Source organism: Danio rerio, chromosome 18 (genome assembly GCF_052040795.2).
Source record: "Danio rerio strain M-AB ecotype USA chromosome 18, GRCz13ab, whole genome shotgun sequence".
In the NCBI taxonomy this organism is placed as follows: Eukaryota; Metazoa; Chordata; class Actinopteri; order Cypriniformes; family Danionidae; genus Danio; species Danio rerio.
In genome coordinates, this window is record NC_141038.1 from 42,422,848 (window position 1) to 42,445,454 (window position 22,607).

At 36.9% G+C, this 22,607-nt stretch overlaps 1 protein-coding gene and 1 long non-coding RNA gene across 2 annotated transcripts in view; both read right to left on the reverse strand.

The window, feature by feature from the left end:
* The window catches only part of leo1 (LEO1 homolog, Paf1/RNA polymerase II complex component), a 28,655-nt gene extending 12,085 nt beyond the window's left edge, over nucleotides 1-16,570 (reverse strand). The window contains 8 exon segments of the mRNA NM_207067.1: nucleotides 1,751-1,886; nucleotides 6,487-6,621; nucleotides 8,061-8,240; nucleotides 8,324-8,472; nucleotides 11,360-11,454; nucleotides 11,542-11,643; nucleotides 13,914-14,618; nucleotides 16,511-16,570. Of these exon segments, the coding sequence (NP_996950.1) occupies nucleotides 1,751-1,886; nucleotides 6,487-6,621; nucleotides 8,061-8,240; nucleotides 8,324-8,472; nucleotides 11,360-11,454; nucleotides 11,542-11,643; nucleotides 13,914-14,618; nucleotides 16,511-16,568 (1,560 nt within the window). The 5' untranslated portion in view covers nucleotides 16,569-16,570.
* LOC147839797 (uncharacterized) overlaps nucleotides 1-22,607 on the reverse strand; it is a 516,604-nt gene that overhangs the window by 443,802 nt on the left and 50,195 nt on the right. The window lies entirely within an intron of this gene.

The following is a 22,607-nucleotide window of genomic DNA, read 5'->3' on the forward strand; positions in this document are numbered from 1 at the left end:
TAAAAATCCTCCTGACGCCACACATTTGAACTCCAGTGTATATACACAGTAAATTGAAGCACAGTTAAATCATAAATGGGTCCAGACAGCATAAACATGCATTTATGGATGATAACTACCTCTATAAAACACTTTCAGGAAAACTTGTGAAATAATTGAATAGCTTTTCATTTACAGCAGTTATTATCCAGAACAATTCAATTCAATTCAGCTTTATTTGTATAGCGCTTTTACAATGTAGATTGTGTCAAAGCAGCTTACATAAATGGTCATAGTAACTGGAACAGTGTGGTTCAGTAACTGGAACAGTGTGGTTCAGGTTTTAGTGTTTAAGTTCAGTTCAGTTCAGTTTAGCTCAGTTCAGTGTGATTTAATCATTACTGAGAGTTCAAACACTGAAGAGCCAATTCATCGATGCGTAGCTCTACCAATCCTGAACCATGCGAGGCAGTGGCGACAGCGGAGAGGGAAAAAAAAAAAAAGAACACTATCACCACTCCAACTCTAGCAGGGCTGTCTAATGGTGTCTGTGTCTGACTTATGGCTGTTCATCTGATATCAAATCTGGCTCTTTGGACATTAGACTTCTGGTCAGATAAACGAGAGAGAAGAAATTGATAAAAAAAAAAACACACACATTTACAGTACTTCAGTTTTCAGACAATCTGTTTAGATAACAGGGCTCAAATCATAGGAAAAACTGCAGCCAAGATCTACTCTGTGTGTATGTGTGTATGAAAGTGCTGTGAACCGAGATGGCCTGATCTTCAGACTCTGATAAGTCTGTTATATGCCTGCTGTCTTATGCAATAAATTATCAGGGCCCGTGTTCACAAAACATCTTAAGCTTAAAGTAGCTCCTAACTTGCTGGTTTAGGGATTTAGGAAAAAACAATCTTTAAAATAGCGACCATGTCAATCCTAAATTTAGGACTCCTATATTTTGCTTTAAGAGTATTTCACAAAATATTATAGTGCTAAAACTAGCTCCTAAATCTGTGAAACATCAGAGTGAGAGCAATGTCATGCGTTATGGGCATAAATCACGTCATGGAAATGTCATTAAAATACAGACTGGTTTAAAACAGCCTTGATTTAGATTGAATCTAGATTAAAAGAAGATGGCCAAATAAAAACGTTTCCGCCATAAACTATAGCAAAACAACTTTTAAAAAAATGAAACCCTGCGAACAGATTAAATAGAGGAATGAAAAAAAAGAGCGCTCGTATTATTAGCCGTCAATCAGCGCCCGCTCTTTATTTCCCTGGTCATTGCATCTTTGTTGCGTACAGTGTAAATGCAGTCAATTGAATAGGAGTCATGTTTAAAGATGATGTAAGTGGGTCGTCAAAAAATCAGATATAGACACAAAATTGGAATTGACTGTCAAGATCTGCAGAGTAAATGCAGCCCAAGATAAAGTTTTACTACTAGTTAGGAGAACTCTTAGTGGTATGATAAACTTGTGAATGCAGTTTCAGATTTTTACAAGAGTATTTTCAGAAATGAAATGACTAGAGCTGAGTGTGTATGCCTGTATGCAAGGTTTTCTTTGAAGTTTCAAAACATACTGCTTAAAATCCTTCCCAGGACATCTTTATGACCTAGTTCCTACCCTAAATCTACAGCTTCTCAGGAAGGAGATTATTATTAAGGAGAATATAGTCTTACAGCGTTTCTATATCTGCGTTTCCATTAGTCTTGCGGTAAGCTCCAATGAGAAAAAGGAAAAGAGTGTGTGTGTTTTACCTTGATCATCTCATTTCTCTGGGACTCTGGGTCTCTGCCAGCCATGGGCAAAATTCGGATCTTCTGTGTCTTTGAGCAGCGATCGGCAAGAGAGAGCGTCATCTTCCTGTGTGTGGCGCTGTCTGTGGAGTGAGGTCTACAAACACACAACAAGCAGGTCAGAGACACACAATCGCAATAGAAATACTCAATCTTGAATAATTTAACATTTTAAACAAAATGTTAGAATTACCACAATGTGTATTATTTGTATGCTTCATGTATTTTCTTGTAATTCTGAAAAACTGAAAAATATGTACTTTCCATTCAACACACAAAAGAGCCCTAAACTCAAATCCTGATGCTCATGTTGTAGGAAATGGTGATGTCCATGTTATTTGTGGATCCTGAGAGACCTCTGCTGGCAGATTTGTGGCTGTTCAACAACTCACCTGACTTAAGTAATCCATCGGGATATATCCAGCGGCAGAACCACACACGTTTTAGACACACACAATCTAGCACACACCATTTAGGCAAACCATATATGATAACTAACTAACTCCTATAGCATTATCACCACCTATTGAATTTTACAAATTCCATTTCAGTCATTATTATTATCATTATACCGTAAAGATCATTTTAACATCTCTGCCGTTTCTGAACTCAAATTATGTAAATAAAAATAATGGGTTAAAGACACTTATGACTTTATTCATGTGTCCACATAAACAAAGAACACATAATAGTCTGTCTAATTGTAGCATTAAGCGTAATAAACTAATTCAGGATCTTAATCTGATCATACTTGGTTAAAATCACTTTGTTGTAAAATATAAAAAAAAAAACAATAATGTCACATTAAAATGAATTAGCCTACTATAGTTAATCATTTAAACAATATATAACATAGTTAAAAACTGATTATCTTAACTGATTATCTGATTATAATCTATTATCTTATACTAAACTGTCACAGCTGTTAGTTATATATACACATTTACTTTTTTATTAATTATTAATAGTTAATTTGTTTCTATTGCAAAATTTTGGTTTAAAAACAATATATTGCTTACTATAAACTACTACAGTGTTTAATGTGGGAAATCATTAATTAAAAAGTTATTAGAAAATTAAGCAAATAAACACTATTAAATCGCTTGAGTAAAATATTAATATAGTGTTATGCATGTTACATGTAAAAAGATGTTTATTACATATAAAATGTATTATTGCCTATATTAACTTGCTATTACTTCATTCACTATAAATGAATCCATTATATAAATTAAACCTGTTCAATTTAGATCATTCAGCAAGGCCAGCAAACGAGTATCTGTATATTGTCAGATAATAATGACTGATCGTCTATTATGACTGATAGAAAACTGTTCAGTCAATTATATTGAATGTCGTTCGGAAACAACGCTTCTCATTCGCCCGTCTCGATCGCTATATTTGTGAAATAAAGTGAAGTAAACACTATTGTTTATTGTTTACACTATCTATTAACCATATGTATCAAAAATATATCAATGACGATGTTCATTTTATTTATTTTCTTGTCGGCTTAGTCCCTTTATTAATCCGTGGTCAACACAGCGGAATGAACCGCCAATTTATCCAGCAAGTTTTTACACAGCAGATGCCCTTCCAGCCACAACCCATCTATGGGAAATTACGCTATCGATACACACACACACACACACGTCTCACCATTTCCTGTGCTTATCGTTGAGATTTCTGAATACACGAGGAGAAAGAACAGGTGAAACACACACTTTCCATCCATAGCCCACGACACACACACACACACACACACACACTTCCCCTGGCAGACGTCTGTATACACACACATAATCACACACACACTCATACACTATGGACAATTTAGCCTACTCAATTTACCTGTACCGCAAGTCTTAGGACTGTGGGGGAAACTGGAGCACTCGGAGGAAACCCACGCGAACGCAGGGAGAACATGCAAACTAAATTGCCGAGGCTCGTACCAGCGACCCAGCAACCTTCTTGCTGTGAGGCGACAGCACTACCTACTGCGCCACTGCTTCGCCCATGACAATGTTCAAAAAGACTTTAATAACATTAACAACCGTCGTAACCATATATGGTTTGCCTAGATTGTGTGTGCCAGATTGTGTGTGCCAGATTGTGTGTGCCTAAAACGTGTGTGGTTCTGCGGGCCTGCAGCTGGATATTATTGAATCCCATCAGCTACAAACTGGATTTCCAGCAGGTTTTAAAGAGACAGTTCAACCAAAACTGAAATGTTTTCCCACCCTTTCACGCACACTCATGTGGTTCTAAACTTTTATGATTTTTGTTCTTCTGTTGAACAGAAAACAATATATTCTGATGAATGTTAGAAAAAGCAAGCCATTGACATCCATAATAGGAACAAAAATACTATGGAGGGAAATAGCTGCATTTCCCAGAATCCTTCAGAATTCAGTTTTCTGTTCAACAAAACCTCACACAGGCTAATGCAATTTAGTAAGTAAATTCAAATTTAAACCAAGTACCTATTCAAGTACTACGTGATTTTTACCAGAGCTGTTCTGTTTCCGTTTCATTTGAATTCAAATAATAATAAGTGCTGACAAAGAGTTATTCATGATTAACTGCACTAGGGGTCTGTTCTTCATACCTCGCTTGTTGTGACGAACAGATCTATTGTTCCTCAAAATCATGACAAGCAATCCAACAATTGGCTGATGGCACAGCAGCGTAATGACATCATCTGATTAATATTCAATTATCCATGTCAGCAAAATTACATAAAATTGTTAAATATGAAACACAATAACTTTACACATTTGTTATGGGCTGCAGGGTTTAACTTAAAATTTGTTATGGGCTGCAGGCTTTACACTTTCATGTGTCAAGAGTATTTAGCAACTTTTTAAATTTTATATTTAGAGCGGATTTTCTGTATAATAGTAGCCTATTAAAGTTTCTTAATCGGCGTAAGAATTAACAGGATGTTTAAATTAATGATGCATTACAAAAGCATTTTGATATCGGTAAAGGTGTCTGCAACTTTTTTCAAGCATCAAATCACAGGCATATTAGCTGTCATAACACGTGCATGACTGCATAAATTATTATTCTTTAAAAAATAAAGGTCGAATATGCACACTATTATCATACACAAATTGTACTAAAGCTGGGACAGTATCTAAAAATAGTTTGTAACTAAAAAGTCCATATTAATAAATGTTATCTTTGAACCCTATGGGGAGAACAACCCTGTGACAGTTGTTGTACTTTAATTGCAGACTGCAGATTGCATAGGTTGTAAGTATATACATATATATATATATTTTACTTTATAACTTAAGCTGAAACTATATTTAACTACTATAGTAAGAAAATATCAGCATTTGGTGCATAGTTTCAGTATTACCTTTGCTTGAAAAGACCTGATCTAATCCTGTTTATAGAAAATAAGCCAGCTCTTGAGCAGGTTTGAGCTACAAGAACTGTTGATATGACAACAACTCTATGAAGAGTGTCAAATCGTCAGCTAATTGAGTAATCTACGTACAAAGAACGGCCCCCTAAAATTAAAGTTTGTTTTTACATAATATAAGTGTGCGCTGTGTATATTTATTATGCATATATACATACAAACATACTTAAAATACAAAATTGTACAAAATTAAAATGATGACATTTATATTTATATATAATTTGTTTAGATAAAAATGTTTTACACTACCGGTCAAAAGTTTGGGGTCAGTTGTTTTATTATTAATTTGATTTAATGATTTAAATAAAATTATTCTGTTCATCAAGGCAGCATTTATAAAATGTAAAAAAAAAAGAAAGATAAATTAATAAATACTTATTTATGAAATATTTATTTATTACTTATTGTATGTAGTTTCAAATAAATTACTCCAGTCATTATTGCTTTTATTACTATTATCATTAATAATAATAATAATAATAATAACAACAACAACAATAATAATTTATATTAGAGTGATTTCTGAAGGATCATGTGACTCTAAAGACTAAAGTAATGAAGCTGAAAATTCATCATTAAAATCAATTAAATAAATGATTAAATTAAATTATAAACTATTTTTAACAGTTATTTATTTTATAGTGCAATAACATTTCACAATTTTACCATATGTACTGAATTTTTGATTAAATAAATGCTGCCTTGGTGAGTAGGATAATCTTATTTTAAAACATTTAAAAATCCTACTGACCCCAAACTGTTAACCGGTAGTGTATATATAAAATACAGAGTGTGTTTATTTAATATTTTTGGATGCAATTAATCACGATTAAATTTTTGACAGCACTCATAAAAGAAAAAGGCTAAACAGCATTTCTGTGCAACAAACTGCTGCCTAGTAAAAAATTACCCAACAGCCCCATCTAACGTCCAACTACTGATACATGACTTTTACCAATACTATACACTGTTGATAGTAGTCCAACAGCTGCAGAAAAAGAGGAAGTGTGAAGTTTGTGTGTGTCTGTGCAGTGAAAAACTGAATCCACACAGACTCGTGTGTACTCGTGTGAACCTAAATTGCTAAGAAATCATACAAAATATTGTTTTTTAATTAAATATGCAGATGTGTCCTGTGAGAGCTGAGTTTAGGGGTTGGGAAAAGAATATACAACTTGTACAGTAGAAACATCATTACTATGTATGAAAGTCCCCACCGGGATATAACAACACATTTGTGTATATGTGTGTATGTGTGTCGCACCTGAAGGTGAGTTTGGTCTTGAACACAGCCTGACCCTGCAGTCCTGTGCCCTGGCGGATGAACAGGTGATTGTGGTCACCCTGCAGTGGAGCTTTATACACATCAAACACTTCGTTCCCCAGGTGCAGAGACATGCTGTGAAACACAAAAGTGATGCTGATTTCCACAGTTCTGTTAATTTTTTTTTTTAAATCATTAGAGCATTTTGAGGCTGATCACACAGATTATCAGATCCATTCTGAAAACGCAAGGCACACTGCACTGCCTTTATTTTTGGTTGACAAGAAAAGAAAAAAAAAAAAGAAGTGTGCTGCGCTTTTTTTTGTCGCTAGGCAACGCAGGCCCGGATAAGGAATTTAAAGGCCCCTGGGCACAATGTCCTTTAGGCCCCTACCTGACTGCTATAGTTGAATGGACAAATAAGATGAATATAATATTGTTTTAAAATAAAATTAATCTACAACATATTGCCCAGATTTTTTAAATAAATGATATACAGTACATATATTTCTAGTCCACAAAGATTTAACTTATTTTAAAAGCTTTAAAGCAAACTTAAAAAAAAATACCAATACAACTAGTGAAAATTAATGGATTTTAATATACTAGTTTAAGTTCACTGAAGCAGCACTAAAAACGGATTTTTAAGGGTATTGTTTAATGTATAACTTCTACAAACTTATAATGCATATGATTTGGATATAACACCTCTCCAATCCAGTTCTATGAATCTGAGTCTTCTATAATACACACACTTATTCATGATTCCTACTTGTCTTCCTCGTGAGGAAGAGTAGGCAAAATCTGATATGTAGTGGGGAAAAAAATAATAACGTGTTAATCAGACGCTGGATTTGAACCGGGTTTATGATTGATCGTGTAAAAAACGTTCCCATGCGCTTTACGAGCTACGCCACTCATGCTGCTGTCTATTGTGCTCTTTAGTTATGTTGTCTCTGTCAATCAAACGGTGATGGGCATGAATCACTTAACTAGTTTATTCCAACAAGGTGTGCTATTTGCACTTAGCCTAAATAGACACTCCAAAATCTGCATTTTCCCCCCTCCACCTCGCAGGGGCCCCAAGTGCGTACGGGCCCCTGGGCCTGTGTCCATAATGCCTGCTGGTTAATCCGGCCCTGAGGCAACGACTATATCTGCTGCGTATTGGGTGCGAGCGTTGCTATTAATATTGTTATAATTTTAATGTTACATAATATTGTTAAGAATGAAAGTTTTGGGAAGTCATACAGCTCCGGATAACTGGAAACAACGACCACTAGTCTCTTCTCCATCTTTAAATGTCTCCTTAGTCATCTAAACAACACAAACACTGCTGTCACCTCAACGAAAACCCCGCCTCTGCTTTCATTTAATTGGAGAATGAAAAAGACGCAACTGGCGTAGTGCGCTTTTTCCTCTCAGAGTTTACTTTTTTTCAACTGCTTACACACAGAGCGCTCAAAACACTCATTTCCATTATTAAACCATTCAAAAGAGGCGCCTCCCAACACTAAAAAGCGCATTTGGTGCGATCAAGGCCTTAATCAGCATCTGCTAAGAGGTCTCCTCACCTGCCGTCAGACCATTTAACAATCCTAGCATTGCTCTCCTTGACTTCATTGCCCTCCTCATCCCGTCGAGAGCGCCACCTGATGGTGTTCTCCACCTTTAGCTTTAGACGAGTTCTTCCTTCCTCGTCTAACATCTCCTCATCCTCAAACTCATCCTCATAGTACTGAGGGTCGAACGGCCTGTGAAGATACAGATGCTTGATTTACTGTTTGTTTAGAAAAGTTAGTGACTGCCTCCAGCTCTTAGGTAGATTTTCGCTCACCTGGGCTCCACACTGAGAAAGTTGGGTAATTTGACGAAATAGAGATCGCTGCCCAGGTCTGTGCTGACTTTAGGTATCTCCACTTCAATCCTCGTCTCTGGAGCTGGCTCTTCCTCAGGCTGATCTCCCTCCATTCCGTCATCTGCATCCTGTGCAATCAGTTCAGCTGATTCATTTAAGGGACATTTCAGCCCAATATTAACATTTCTCATTATTTACTCACGCTCAAGTGGCTCTAAACTTTTATTCATTTAATTCTTCAGTTGAACGCCAAAAAAAAAAAACCAAGATGTTCTGAATATAGTTGGATTTCAGCAGCCATAAACATCATAGTGAAAATACTATGGACGTCAATGGCTGTTTGTCTTTTCCAAAACATTGTTTAGTATATCTTCATTATATACTATAATGTATAACAGATGAAAGAAACTCAAACTGGTTAAAAATAAGTGGCACTTGTAAGTGATAAAATAATATAAATATTAGGGTGAAAAATCTCTGTAAATTAATGTATAATGTAATTAATGTGCATTGTAATGTATAACTGCAAATTGAAGGATTATGTTACTTATGCTGTGTTCTCACCACACGCGGATGAAGCGTCAAGCACGAGTGACTTACATCTTAAGTCGATGAAAAAATGCGTTTAGAAAGCCTGCGGCACGATTTGCGAGAATGATGCAATTTGCGCGAATTAAGCTGCGCAAGTTGACCATTTTGTGCGGATGAAGCGACGCGAGTTGACCGTTTTGTAGGAATGAAGCGGCGTGAGTTGAGCATTTTGTACGAATGAAGCGGCGTGAGTTGAGCGTTTTGTACATATAAAGCGCCGCAAGTTGAGCATTTTGTGCAAATGAAGTGGCACGAGTTGAGCTGTTTGCGCAAATGAAGCGATGCGAGTTGAGCATTTTGTGCGAATGAAGCACCGCAAGTTGAGCGTTTTGTGCTAATGAAGCGCCGCAAGTTGAGCGTTTTGTGCAAATAAAGTGGCGCGAGTTGAGCGATTTTGTGCGATTGAAGCGCCGCAAGTTGAGCGTTTTGTGCAAATGAAGTGGCGCGAGTTGAGCATTTTGTGCAAATAAAGCAGCGCCAGTCCAGCGTTTTGTGCGAATGAAGGGCACGAGTTGAGCATTTTGTGCGTATGAAGCACCGCAAGTTGAGCGTTTTGTGCTAATGAAGCGCCGCAAGTTGAGCGTTTTGTGCAAATAAAGTGGCGCGAGTTGAGCGTTTTGTGCGATTGAAGCGCCGCAAGTTGAGCGTTTTGTGCAAATGAAGTGGCGCGAGTTGAGCATTTTGTGCAAATAAATCAGCGCCAGTCCAGCGTTTTGTCCGAATGAAGGGCACGAGTTGAGCATTTTGTGCGAATGAAGGGCACGAGTTAAGCATTTTGTACGAATGAAGCAGCACGAGTTAAGCGTTTTGTGCAACTAAAGGGCGCGAGTTGAGCGTTTTGTGCAAAAGAAGCGTCGCAAGTAGAACGTTTTTACGACCGAAGCAGCAGGAGTTCAGGGTTTTGTGCAAATGAAGTGGCACGAGTTGAGCGTTTTGTGCAAATGAAGCAGCGCCAGTTCAGTGTTTTGTGCGAATGAAGGGCTCGAGTTGAGTGTTTTGTATGAATGAAGCGGCGCTAGTTCAGCGTTTTGTACGAATGAAGCAGCACGAGTTGAGCGTTTTGTGCAAATGAAACGGCACGAGCTGAGCGTTTTGTGCAAATGAAACGGCACGAGTTGAGCGTTTTGCGTAAATGAAGCGGCGCGAGTTGAACGTTTTGTGCGAATGAAGTGGCACATAAACCACAGCTACTCTCTCAGTAAAATCCATGTTAGCCATTTATCATCAAAGCTAGAGTCACTGGGCACTAGTCTATTGTAAAGTGAATTTGATGCAGGAATTAAACGAATTTGACATGCAAATGAATTGAGTAAAGTCAAAATGTTCACGCATCTATTGATTCAATTAATTCGCGCGTGCGGCAGGATGAATGCTAATACTTAGGTAAACCAAGTTTTATACCAATATATTTCATTTATTAAAATATCTGTGTAAATCTAAAGCGCGTGTTAGGAGCAGGAATTATTATTGTTGTTGTTATTGTTATTATTAAAAATATTTGTATTAATCAATTACTAATCAAGATGCATTTCTATAGTCATAAAACTACTGTGCGGTAAAGTTACAAAAAAAGCAATTTAGACAAACCATTGGATGGCACAATTTGCACAGGGGAAAAATCTATTCACACAGAAATTATTTTGGCTGGAAATTCAATAATATTTACATATTACATATTGTATAATCAGATATAGTGCTTGAATATACAATTTGCTAAATCGTTATGGTCCTGCACTTTGGTCATACAAGACCAAAACAACCACTTTTCACCTAAAATCTTAGTATTGTTGTAAAATTCATTCACATTACACAATAGTTTTAGGGCCGAGTATTTTTCTGTATAGGCCAGGGGTGTCCACACTCAGTCCTGGAGGGCCGGCGTCCTGGAGAGTTTAGCTCCAACCCTAATCAAACACACCAGAAGCAGCTAATCAAGCTCTTACTAGATATACTAGAAACTTCCTGGCAATTGTGCTGAAGCAAGTTGGAGCTAAACTCAGCAGGACACACAGCTGACAAATACAATGTTTGAAGCGTCTGTCACTGCAGGAACATGTTTCAACACACTTTTCTTGTCATATTGTGTCTTGATTTCCAATAATAAAATAAATCATATTACAATCTATCTACTACATAAGATGGTTTGGTTAGGGCTTGAGCTACACTAAAAATTGACATTTGCTGTTTGTTCAAACTACTTCTTTAAATGGAGCTGAAGCAACACAATTCTTGAGTTGTGTTAAATGTTTGATCCACTGAAATTCGTAAAAACTAATAAGTTAACTTAATTCCTTTATGTTGCCCTAACACAAACCGATTTTGTGGAACCCAGCATTTTTTATAGTGTAAATCTTAAAAAAATGTATCAAATTTGCTTTCCAGCAGATTAAATTGAATCAGAAGTTAAGCATGTAAATGTCTCACCAATGGTTGGCCAGGTGTGAGAGGTTTCTCTGCATCGCTGTCTGACGAAATATCATCTGCCTCCCCAAAAAGATCATTTGCTGCAGGCTTCTTGCCTACAAACACACAAACACAGTCCAACAGAGCTGCTGTGTGTAGTGTATGACACTGTGTTTTAATCATAGCGAGCGTCTGTCACTCACCACCCTGTGTTTCAGCATCAGAGTCTGAGTCCGAGTCCGAAGCAATTTTTTTCTTTTTCTTGCGCGTGAAATCATCCTCGCTGTCACTGCCCTTAATCGACTCTGAAATAAAGAATAACTTATGGCTTTTACATTATTAATACAAGCCTAAATCAGAAAAGTTGGGAAAGTATGGAAATTGCTAATAAAAAAAGAAAGCAGGGATTCCTTAATGTACTTTGACTTGTATTTCATAGCAAACAATATGAACACAAAATATAAACAATATGAACACAAAATATAAACAATATGAACACAAAATATTTCATGTTTTGTCTGGTTAACTTTGCTGCCAGTTAAAAAAGTTGGGACAAGAGCAATTTAGGGCTAGTAATCAGGTAAATTAGTTAAATGCCCCAACTTTTTCTGATTTGGGGTTGTATCTCTAACTCAGGTGTAGCCGAGTATTCGTTTATAATAACTAGATGAGAGCATTTGAGGTGTTATGTTGTAGAACAAAATGTCCAAGTATTGTCACATTGTTTACCACAGATTTTATTTTAATTAACTATAATAACTAATAGCCCTCATTATGAAAGCACATAGGAAAATCTCAAAGGGACCTCAAAGCAAATACGTCTTCTAGGTTTTGGTGTCAATCCTGCACCACTTTTAGGGTGCTTTCACGAATTGATTCAGTTGGTCCGAAACAGGGATTAAAAGTGTTGCATTGTTGCTCTTGGTGCGGTTCGCTTTCACACAACAAAGTTTCTAAACGGACCAAAAGAGCTAAAACAAGTCACGTGTGAGTAAACTCTTCTTACATTCGTCAGAGTGTCAGGGTTTATTTTGCACAGTCTCGTTTAGCTTTCAGGTTAGGTGGTGGTTTGGTGGTGTTTAACAAGGTGTGTGCGACGTGTCTGAAGAGCGAGGAGAGATGCGATGGGGAGGGGTGAGAAGGGTGTGCGACGTACTTGAGGACCAGGAGGGAGATGCGATATTATCGGTAGATTATCACTCATTTGCTGGCATCCGGGAGACTCCCGAAACTTCCCGTCCTACTCATAATTCTCTTTTCATATAGCCATATGCCTATTACATATCCATAAAACATTGTGATGTAACTGCACTCGAATCATATTGTTTTCTCACTGCAATCAATCCGCTCCAGAGTTCGTTTAATCGAGCCGAGACCACCTCATTTAAGTGAACTCGGAGCGATTGATTTGGCATGGATTCTAGCGGGATTGCTGGTTTCACATATGCCAAACGAACCGCTCTAACTGGGCAAACGAGACAAACGAAACAAAAGTGTAGGTGTGAAAGCACCTTATTCTACAAATTTATATCCCACTTTATGTATTGTGGAAGTCAAACATTTACAGATAAAGGTGATTCAATAAATCAGAAAGTTTATTATTTTAGTTATAATATTGTGTAAAAGCCAGGTGTGATGAAATATTGCACAAAATTGTTCGTAAAGCTGTAAAATAATTACTATCATCTGAAATAAGTGCTTTAGCTAGCAGCTACATGACATTTTAAAACAGAAATAAATCTATGTTAAATGTAAAACAATATTAAAACATTATCATTTATATTACTGTTGTATTATTTATATATTACAGCCCATAACATTATGCAACTTAAAACACATAATAAATTATATATTATCTAAAACCACATAAAATTAAAAATTCACCTAAAACATAAAAGCAAAACTATCTTTGCACTGTTTGTATATTTGCATCTAGCACTGATCCCGATACTTGGATGTCTTGAGCATTTAATTTTTTTTCCTCTGAGCTGATGTGCTTTCATTTTCTCCATCTCACAGCGAGTTTGGGCAAGGGAATGTTCATTAGGTAAACTGGCCTAGTTTATTAAAATATTAGGCTTTGCTAAAAGGATCTTTTTTTTTACTAACGATTAGGGTCAATAGTGGTAGCCTACTAAAGATTTCAAAGAAAAATCCTAATAATAAAAAAAAAGAAACATAAGCTGGACCACAACAGATCAAATCAATGTCATAACGGATGCTCAAATAATGTAGCCTAGTTTACAGCAAGCATCATGTTTTTAGCTAGATTGTGCCGTCTGACATTTAAAGTAGGCCTATAGGTCTGTTATTGTTACTAAAGAAGTTAAATTATTTGATTATTATGTTATCAACAGAACTTTAGAAACTGTGTTATGTCAAAAAATGTAAAAATATTGCAGTATCAGGATCGGATCTATATCGGTCGATAACCATAATGTTGGTTTCGAGATTGGATTGGTAAACAAATGGTATCAGTGCATGCCAACTAGTATCGGTACAACTGTATAAATAGCCTTGCATTTACTAACACAGACTATATTTGAATTATTTGGATCATTTTAATAGACCTCACCTGATTTCTGCCTCTCCCCTTCTTCATCAGATCGCTCCCTCTCATCATCAGAGTTCTGCTGTTTGTCCTCGTCCTCCGACTGGTCACTTTTTCCATCTCCACCCCACTTCTCATCTCCAGAATGGGCATCTTTCCCTGACCCCTCTCCATCTGTATGTGGGGTTCCAGGATCCGAATGACCACTTCCAGCTTCTGAGCGTGGACTTCCCGCCTCTGACCCTGGACTTCCACTTCCTCTGTCCGACCTGCGGCTTCCTGCTCCTGAGGCTGGACTGCCTACGTCTGACCTGTGGCCTCTGTCATCATCATCCTCATCATCCTGCTCACCACGATGGGCCTCAGACCCGCTGTGTTCATTGTCAGAGTGCATGGTGGCGTCTGATTGGTTGCCCGATCGCTCTGATTGGCTCCCGCTGTGCTGGCTGCCACTGTGCCTGCTGCCACTGTGCCTGCTGCCGCTGTGCCGGCTGCCGCTGTGCCGGCTGCCGCTGTGCCGGCTGCCGCTGTGCTGGCTCCCGCTGTGCTGGCTGCCGTGCTCATCTTCACTGTCGTCTCCAAACAGCTCTTTATTGCTAGGCTTTCCGCCATCTTCATCTTCATCATCATCATGATCTCGGTCACTCTGAGCACTCTCGCTTCCAGAAGCGTTGCTGGCAGATCTTGGTCTCTCATGATCCGAATCAGAGCCAGAACCAGAGCCGGAATCTGGAGAAAACACATGAATGGATATAATAATTTACTAACGTGTTACTTTGTTTAGTTATACACAGAACGCAGACCAAAAAAAAAACGGAGTTTTCACTTAAATGAACATTTCCTCACTATTTAATCTCCCTCAAGTGGTTCTAAACCATTAGAGTTGCACGTTTTACCGGTACTTCGGTAGCACCGCGACACTATGGGTCCAAAATACAAGTGGTGCCTCTGTAGTTTGTAAACAATAGTATCGTCATTAAAGGTAAATAATGCATGGGGGAAAAGTCACTAAATGCTCTCACATTTGTGCCGGCAAATAATCAGTAGACCATCATTATCATCATCATCATCATTATTATTTTCATTCGCTTATCCGGGGCCGGGTCTCGGGGGCAGCAGTCTTAGGAGAGAACACCAGACTTTCCTTTCCCCAGACACTTCCTCCAACACCTCCGGCATAAGACATAGTCTCTTTTAGCATGTCCTGGGTCTTCCTCCATGCATCCTGCCGGCGAGAGATGCCTGGAACACCTCCCAAGGTTGGCATCCTAGAGGCATCTGAAACAAATCCCCGAGCCACCTCAGCTGACTTTTCTCGATGTAGAGGAGCTCCAAGCTCCTCCCGGATGACAGAGCTCCTCACCTAGTCTATAAGGGTGTGCCCTGCCTGCCACCCTGCGAAGTAAACTCATTTCAGCCGCTTATATCCGAAATCTTGTCCTTTCGGTCATGACCCAAAGCTCATGACTATAGGTGAGAGTAGGAACGTAGATTGACTGGTAAATTGAGAGGTTTGCCTTTTGGCTCAGCTCCTTCTTCACCACAACAGACTGGTAGATCGAAAGCATTACTGCTGCCGCTGCACCAATCCGCCTGTCCATCTCACACTCCATCCTTCCCTCACTCGTGAACTCCTCCACCTGGGGTAACGACTTTCCTTCAACCTGGAGATGGCAAACCACCTTGTGTTGGTGGAGCACCATGGCCTCGGACTTGGAGGTGCTGATTCTCATCAGTAGACCACTTAATTTTAAATTAATCTTAACAGTCCGACACTTCAAACACTCATCTGAATCAGTTCATTTTCATTCCTGTAAATATGATTTAGCTACAACTACCGCACCACAATCTCTTAAAAAAAAAAACAACTCACTAAAATGACATTTGAAATTAGAACAGGAAACAATAAATACCTTATTTGTTTTTACTTCATATTTGTCCCAAGCAGTAATAAATAAAACTAAAATAAATAATAATTATATATATATATATATATATATATATATATATATATATATATATATATATATATATTAAAAAAGTATCTACATTATAATAGTAAGAATAGATTATTTTACATGTGTGTGAGTTAAATCACTGATAGTTAATCATTTATTTGATGACTTATTTATATATTTTCTGCCATTGGTAGAACTGTATGTCTTCAAATAAGAAACCATATGTTTATCAAATATCAGTTTTAACAATAAACACAGAAGCATGTTTGTTAAAACGTGACATTAATAATACAATAACGTTACAACGCAAGGTAACATTACGTTAGATCTATGACGTTACATTAAATAAAAAAAATAATTACACGAACGTATCTAGACTACAAGGTAGCAATTTTATAATAGACACTGTAATAATTATTGCTACTGCTGTACGTTACAGTAACAAATACTGATTAACTTATCTGGAGTGATAACTTTCCATACCAACGTTAATCTGGTAAGATAACGTTAAGAAATATTTACCAGAAGTGATGGCATTGCTAAAGGCCGACAGTTACATCTAACGTTCACGATTAAACGCTAAACGAACGACCTATTCATAGAAACATACTAAAAACACACAAAAGTAAAGCTTTTCTAATGCCAAGTGTTATATGAATGTACCTCGTTGCTCATTGTCGCTATCGCCATCGCTCCCGAACAGTTCGTCCATATCCGCCATTTTCACAGGCTGTAAAAATATGATCAACATCCGGGTGAAGGCTTTTAAAACTTTACAAAATAAAAGCCATTGTGTTTTTTTTTATATACAAAAATTTATAAAGTAAAAGCCCTTGAAATATAAAAAAAAAATTAAATAGACCCTTAAATGTGACTCATGATTTTGAGATCCATTTTTACACTAAGGACAGAGAGACTAAAGACTGAAAGACAAAGGTATATTACAAAAACTGACAATAATTTACTGATGCCCAAGAAGGGAAAGCAAAGCATACTGTATCCAGAAGGTGTACTGTACACCGTTTGTATTGGATGACTGAGGTTAAACTGTAGCCTACTTATTTTGTCTTTTCTAAAACAAATATTTCTGCTGGGCAATACTGAAAAAGCATTATATGCAACAAGAAAGGCACATATCATTATCATTCATTCAATCATATTCTTTTCGGCTTAGTCCCTTTATTAATCTGGGGTTGACACAGCGGAATGAACCTTCCAGCGACAACCCATCTCTGGGAAACATCCATACACACTCATTCACACACACATACACTAAGGACAGTTTAGCTTATTTAATTCACCTATACCCCATGTCTTTAGACTGTAAGGAAAACCTGAGCACTTAGAGGAAACCCACGCGAACACGGAGAACATGCAAACTCCACACAGAAACGCCAACTGACCCAGGCAAAGCTCGATCCAGAGACCTTCTTGCTGTTAGGCGCTACCCACTGCGCCACTGTGCGGCCTACAAAGTATAAATCTCAGAGCTGTATTTAATTGATTAGTCCAAGTCTCTGGATTTGTGGTAACTTACAGGTTTAATAATGTAATCCTAAAAGTATTTTGGCTGTTTCAATTTTTGTACAGTTGAAGGACTTGAGGTTTCAGCTCGTAGGGGGAACAGATGGGCGCAGGTTTTCCTTGAGAGGGATTGGCAGGCACAAGTGATCCTTGTGTGAATTCAGTGGGTACAGGTACAATATTTCCTGTGGGCATGAAAGCTCAGGTTTTGGTTGAGAACAGGTGGTCACAGGTACTCCCTGGGAGGATTTTGGAGAAGACATGATTCTCCTTCTGTCAGAAGTGACAGAAGAACAGCCACACCTCCCCTTGTCTTCTTTGGCTGCTGGTGTGCAGCTGAAGCTTTTAAGGCTTCTGCATTATAGAAAGCCAAACAAGTGAAACTAGATTCTTAAAGTTTGAGAACAAACTTTGAGGCTGGCTTGTGAAAGCCTGACGGTAATAGTTTATTTAGTTTAAACAGTTTTAAAAAGTATGAAAAGATAGATAGATAGATAGATAGATAGATAGATAGATAGATAGATAGATAGATAGATAGATAGATAGATAGATAGATAGATAGATTAGCATGTTATTACCATGATTTTAACGTAAAATAGCATGTTGTTAGCATGATTCTAGCATGAATTAGCATGTTACTAGCATGATTTTAGCATGAATTAGCATGTTGTTAGCATGATTTTAGCATGAATTAGCATGTTACTAGCATGATTTTAGCAATAATTAGCATGTTGTTAGCACGATTCTAGCATGAATTAGCATGTTACTAGCATGATTCTAGCATGAATTAGCATGTTACTAGCATGATTTTAGCATGAATTAGCACAATTCTAGCATGAATTAGCATGTTGTTAGCATGATTCTAGCATGAATTAGCATGTTGTTAGCATGATTCTAGCATGATTTAGCATGTAACTAGCAAGATTCTAGCATGAATTAGCATGCTACTAGTATGATTCTAGCATAAATTAGCATGTTGTTAGCATGCTTCTAGCATGAATCAGCATGTTACTAGCATGATTCTAGCATGAATTAGCATGTTGTAAGCATGATTCTAACATGAATTAGCATGTTACTAGCATGATTCTAGCATGAATTAGCATGTTGTTAGCATGATTCTAGCATGAATTAGCATTTCACTAGCATGATTCTAGCATGAATTAGCATGATTCTAGCATGAATTAGCATGTTGTTAGCATGATTCTAGCATGAATTAGCATGTTGTTAGCATGATTCTAGCATGAATTAGCATGTTACTAGCATGATTCTAGCATGAAGTAGCATGTTGTTAGCATGATTCTAGCATGAATTAGCATGTTACTAGCATGATTCTAGCATGAATTAGCATGTTGTTAGCACGATTCTAGCATGAATTAGCATTTGACTAGCATGATTCTAGCATGAATTAGCATGTGACTAGCATGATTCTAGCATGAATTAGCATGTTGTTAGCATGATTCTAGCATGAATTAGCATGTTACTAGCATGATTCTAGCATGAATTAGCATGTTGTTAGCATGATTCTAACATGAATTAGCATGCTACTAGCATGATTCTAGCACGAATTAGCATGTTGTTAGCATGATTCTAACATGAATTAGCATATTACTAGCATGATTCTAGCATGAATTAGCATGTTGTTAGCATGATTCTAGCATGAATTAGCATGTGACTAGCATGATTCTAGCATGAATTAGCATGTTGTTAGCATGATTCTAGTATGAATTAGCATGTGACTGGCATGATTCTAGCATGAATTAACATGTGACTAGCATGATTCTAGCATGAATTAGCATGTAACTAGCATGATTCTAGCATGAATTAGCATGTGACTAGCATGATTCTAGCATGAATTAGCATGTGACTAGCATGATTCTAGCATGAATTAGCTTGTTGTTAGCATGATATATAGATAGATAGATAGATAGATAGATAGATAGATAGATAGATAGATAGATAGATAGATAGATAGATAGATAGATAGATAGATAGATAGATAGAAAGAGGTAGATAGATAGATAGATAGATAGATAGATAGATAGATAGATAGATAGATAGATAGATAGATAGATAGATAGATAGATAGATGGTGTAAGAGCATGAGTCAAACAAGCCAACCCCCGCCTCTCTACGATGTTCTGATGCTGAGATATAGCTGGTGCCATATCGTTGCTAGGTAAATCTGTTTTGTTGCTATGGAGTTGATTGACAGCTTAGACTGATGATGTATCAAAGCTTCTTGCCAGTATGAACAGTTAAAAACATCCCCCATGTCTCTATCACACTGCAGCATGACAATATCAGTCTGAACCTCTTTAATGGCAGTCTATGGGACAGTTGCTAGGGTGCAGTATCTGGTTGTTAGGGTGTGGCTAGACAGTTAAAAGGCCATCAGTGATTGGCTGCTGGCTAGACTGAGTTAAATGAGATCAATCATTAGTCTGTAGGACAGTCTGATGCAGAGTTATGAGCTCACAAAGTTTGATCCCATGTTAAGTCAATGAGAGTCTTTTGCAATGGAAGTCTATGGGACGGTTTCTAGGGTCCAAAAGTGGTTGCTAGGGCGTGGCCAGAAAGTTTAAAGGTGATCAGTCATTGGCAGTTTGATAGTCTGAGTTAAATGAGCCCAGTTAGAAGTCTGTGTGACATTCTGATGCGGAGTTATGAGGTCACAAAGTTTGACCCAATGTTACGTCTATGGGATTTTTCCGACGGTCCCGGGACGTTTTTCGGGAAACCGAAAGTCGGATCAGTCGGAAAGGATATAGCAACTCGAGTCAGAATAGTTCGGAGGTCTGACCCGAGTTTGATGGTCATAGCTTGAAAGGTCTAGGTGGAGATAGAGTTTAATTTTTAGTCTCAGAAGAAGAATAATAATATTAACTAGAACCTAAAGTTCGTTGACGAACTTTGATGTTGGCTTGAGAAAGCCAACGTGACTGCGCCGGGGACTCAAAGGCAGTTGGCAGGAAGCACAGCGGTTGATAAGTGGTTGCTAGGCGGTTGCTAAGGTGTAGCTAAGGCATTCCTAGGTAGTTGCTAGGGTGTTCTGAGTGGTTTCTAGGCTGTTGCTAGGGTCCACTGGACTGTTAATCGGAAAGGCCTCATTTACATTTTTGATCAAATCGAGAGAGAGAGAGGACTGATTTGTTCAGGTTGTTTAATGCAGATCACTATAGTATAGTTAGTATTTATAGTATATATTATAATCTGAACAAAATTACATTATAATAAATATCATATAAAGAAAAATATTAAATTAAAATACTAATGAAACAATAGCACATGCATTTAGTTAATTTGTCTATTATTTAATCAGTCTTATCAGTTTTGCAGTTAATATAGAGTACAGTCAATTTACAGTAATTTGCAGCATTATATATATAGTTATAGTTATATACAGTTTACAGGAAGAAAATCACATTAAATACAATATTATAGGACGTCTTCATCACGTGTTTAATTCTGACCAATGACGTTGTTCCACCCCACTGGCCACTAACACAATGTTATAATCGTAATATTTAGTTGTCATCACCTGGGTGATTTTTTTTTTTTTTTTTTTTTGGTACAGCATAGGCCAAAAGCTTGGCTTTCATCGTCATTATCACAAGTGAGGAGAAGGCTCTTTTGCGGCACAGAATATTTTTTTGAAAGAAATATCTGAAGTAAACTTATGTTTTTGCTAACATAAAAGGGGGATTAAAAAATAATCCTTATAACCCTAACCATAAATGTGTGTATGTGTTATATATGTATATATGTATATATGTATGTATATATATATATACATACATATATACAGTTGAAGTCAGAATTATTAACCCCCTTTTGATTTTTTTTCCCCTTTTTTAAATATTTCCCAAATTATGTTTAACAGAGCAAGGAAATTTTCATTTGTCTGATAATATTTTTTCTTCTTGAGAAAGTCTTATTTGTTTTATTTCGGCTAGAATAAAAGCAGTTATTAATTACTTAAAAAACATTTTTGGGACACAATTATTATCCCCTTTAAGATATTTTTTTTTTTTGATAATCTACAGAACAAACCATCGTTATAAAATAACTTGCCTAATTACCCTTATTAACCTAGTTAAGGCTTTAAATGTGACTTTAAGCTGTATAGAAGTGTCTTGAAAAATATCAAGTCAAACATTATTTAATGTCATCATGGCAAAGATAAAATAAATCAGTAATTAGAAATAGGTTTTTAAAACTATTATGCTTAGAAATGTGCTGAAACAATCTTCCCTCCATTAAACAGAAATTGGGGAAAAAATAAACAGGGGAGCTAATAATTCTGACATCAACTGTATGAATATATATATATATATACAGGGCTCGAAATTAACTTTTTTACTTGGTAGCACCGGTGCTCCCAACTTCAAATATTCAGGGGCACCAAAATAAATTTAGGAGCACCAGAAAAAATTTAGGAGCACCCACCAAAAATGAATGAGCACCGCTGCAAATTGCTTTTTAAGGGATTTATTGTATTTTAAAACAACATCAATAGGACTGACAAAAACCAGAAACAACTATCTAACTAATGCTGCGAAGACATTGATATTTGTGTGCAATAATTCTAAAATGAATGTCTAATAATTAGGCCATAGAATATTAGTGATGATGAAAATGACAATAATAGTAACAATGAATTCCATTTCTCATTATGATACTGCCTTGAATGTGCATGAATGTAGGTTATCTGCTATAAAATGTCTGTTACTTTATATAAAATAATTGTATAGTTTGCATCAAACAAAAATGAAGCATTGCAGTAAGAAATATTGATTTTGTACTGCTGTTTTTATCTGCATGTCAATTTAATAAATAATATTTCTGCTACAAAACAAACAAAAGATTATAATAAATAATTCAATTCAATGATGAAAGCTGCAAAGCAGTCATCAGTAAATAAATAAAAAAATAATATACACCTCAAAAAAGAATAGACAAAAGAAAGAAAGTAAAGTCTCACTTCTATCACTCTTTAAAAGTTTTGGTTTCAGTTTGTGTCAATTTAAAGGTTCAGTCTGAGATGATCTTCATTTTTCTGTGTTTGTGGAAAAGCTGGCGAGTCAGCCGACCCAATTTATGAGCAGGCAGAGCAGGATTCTTGCACTAACCATCGGCGCAATACTGGTCTTTGTTATGAGCCGCAGTTTCAGTGATCTCAGCTGGTGGATCATTATTCACCACGTGACGTGTCACGATCTCTCTCATCTACACCTCA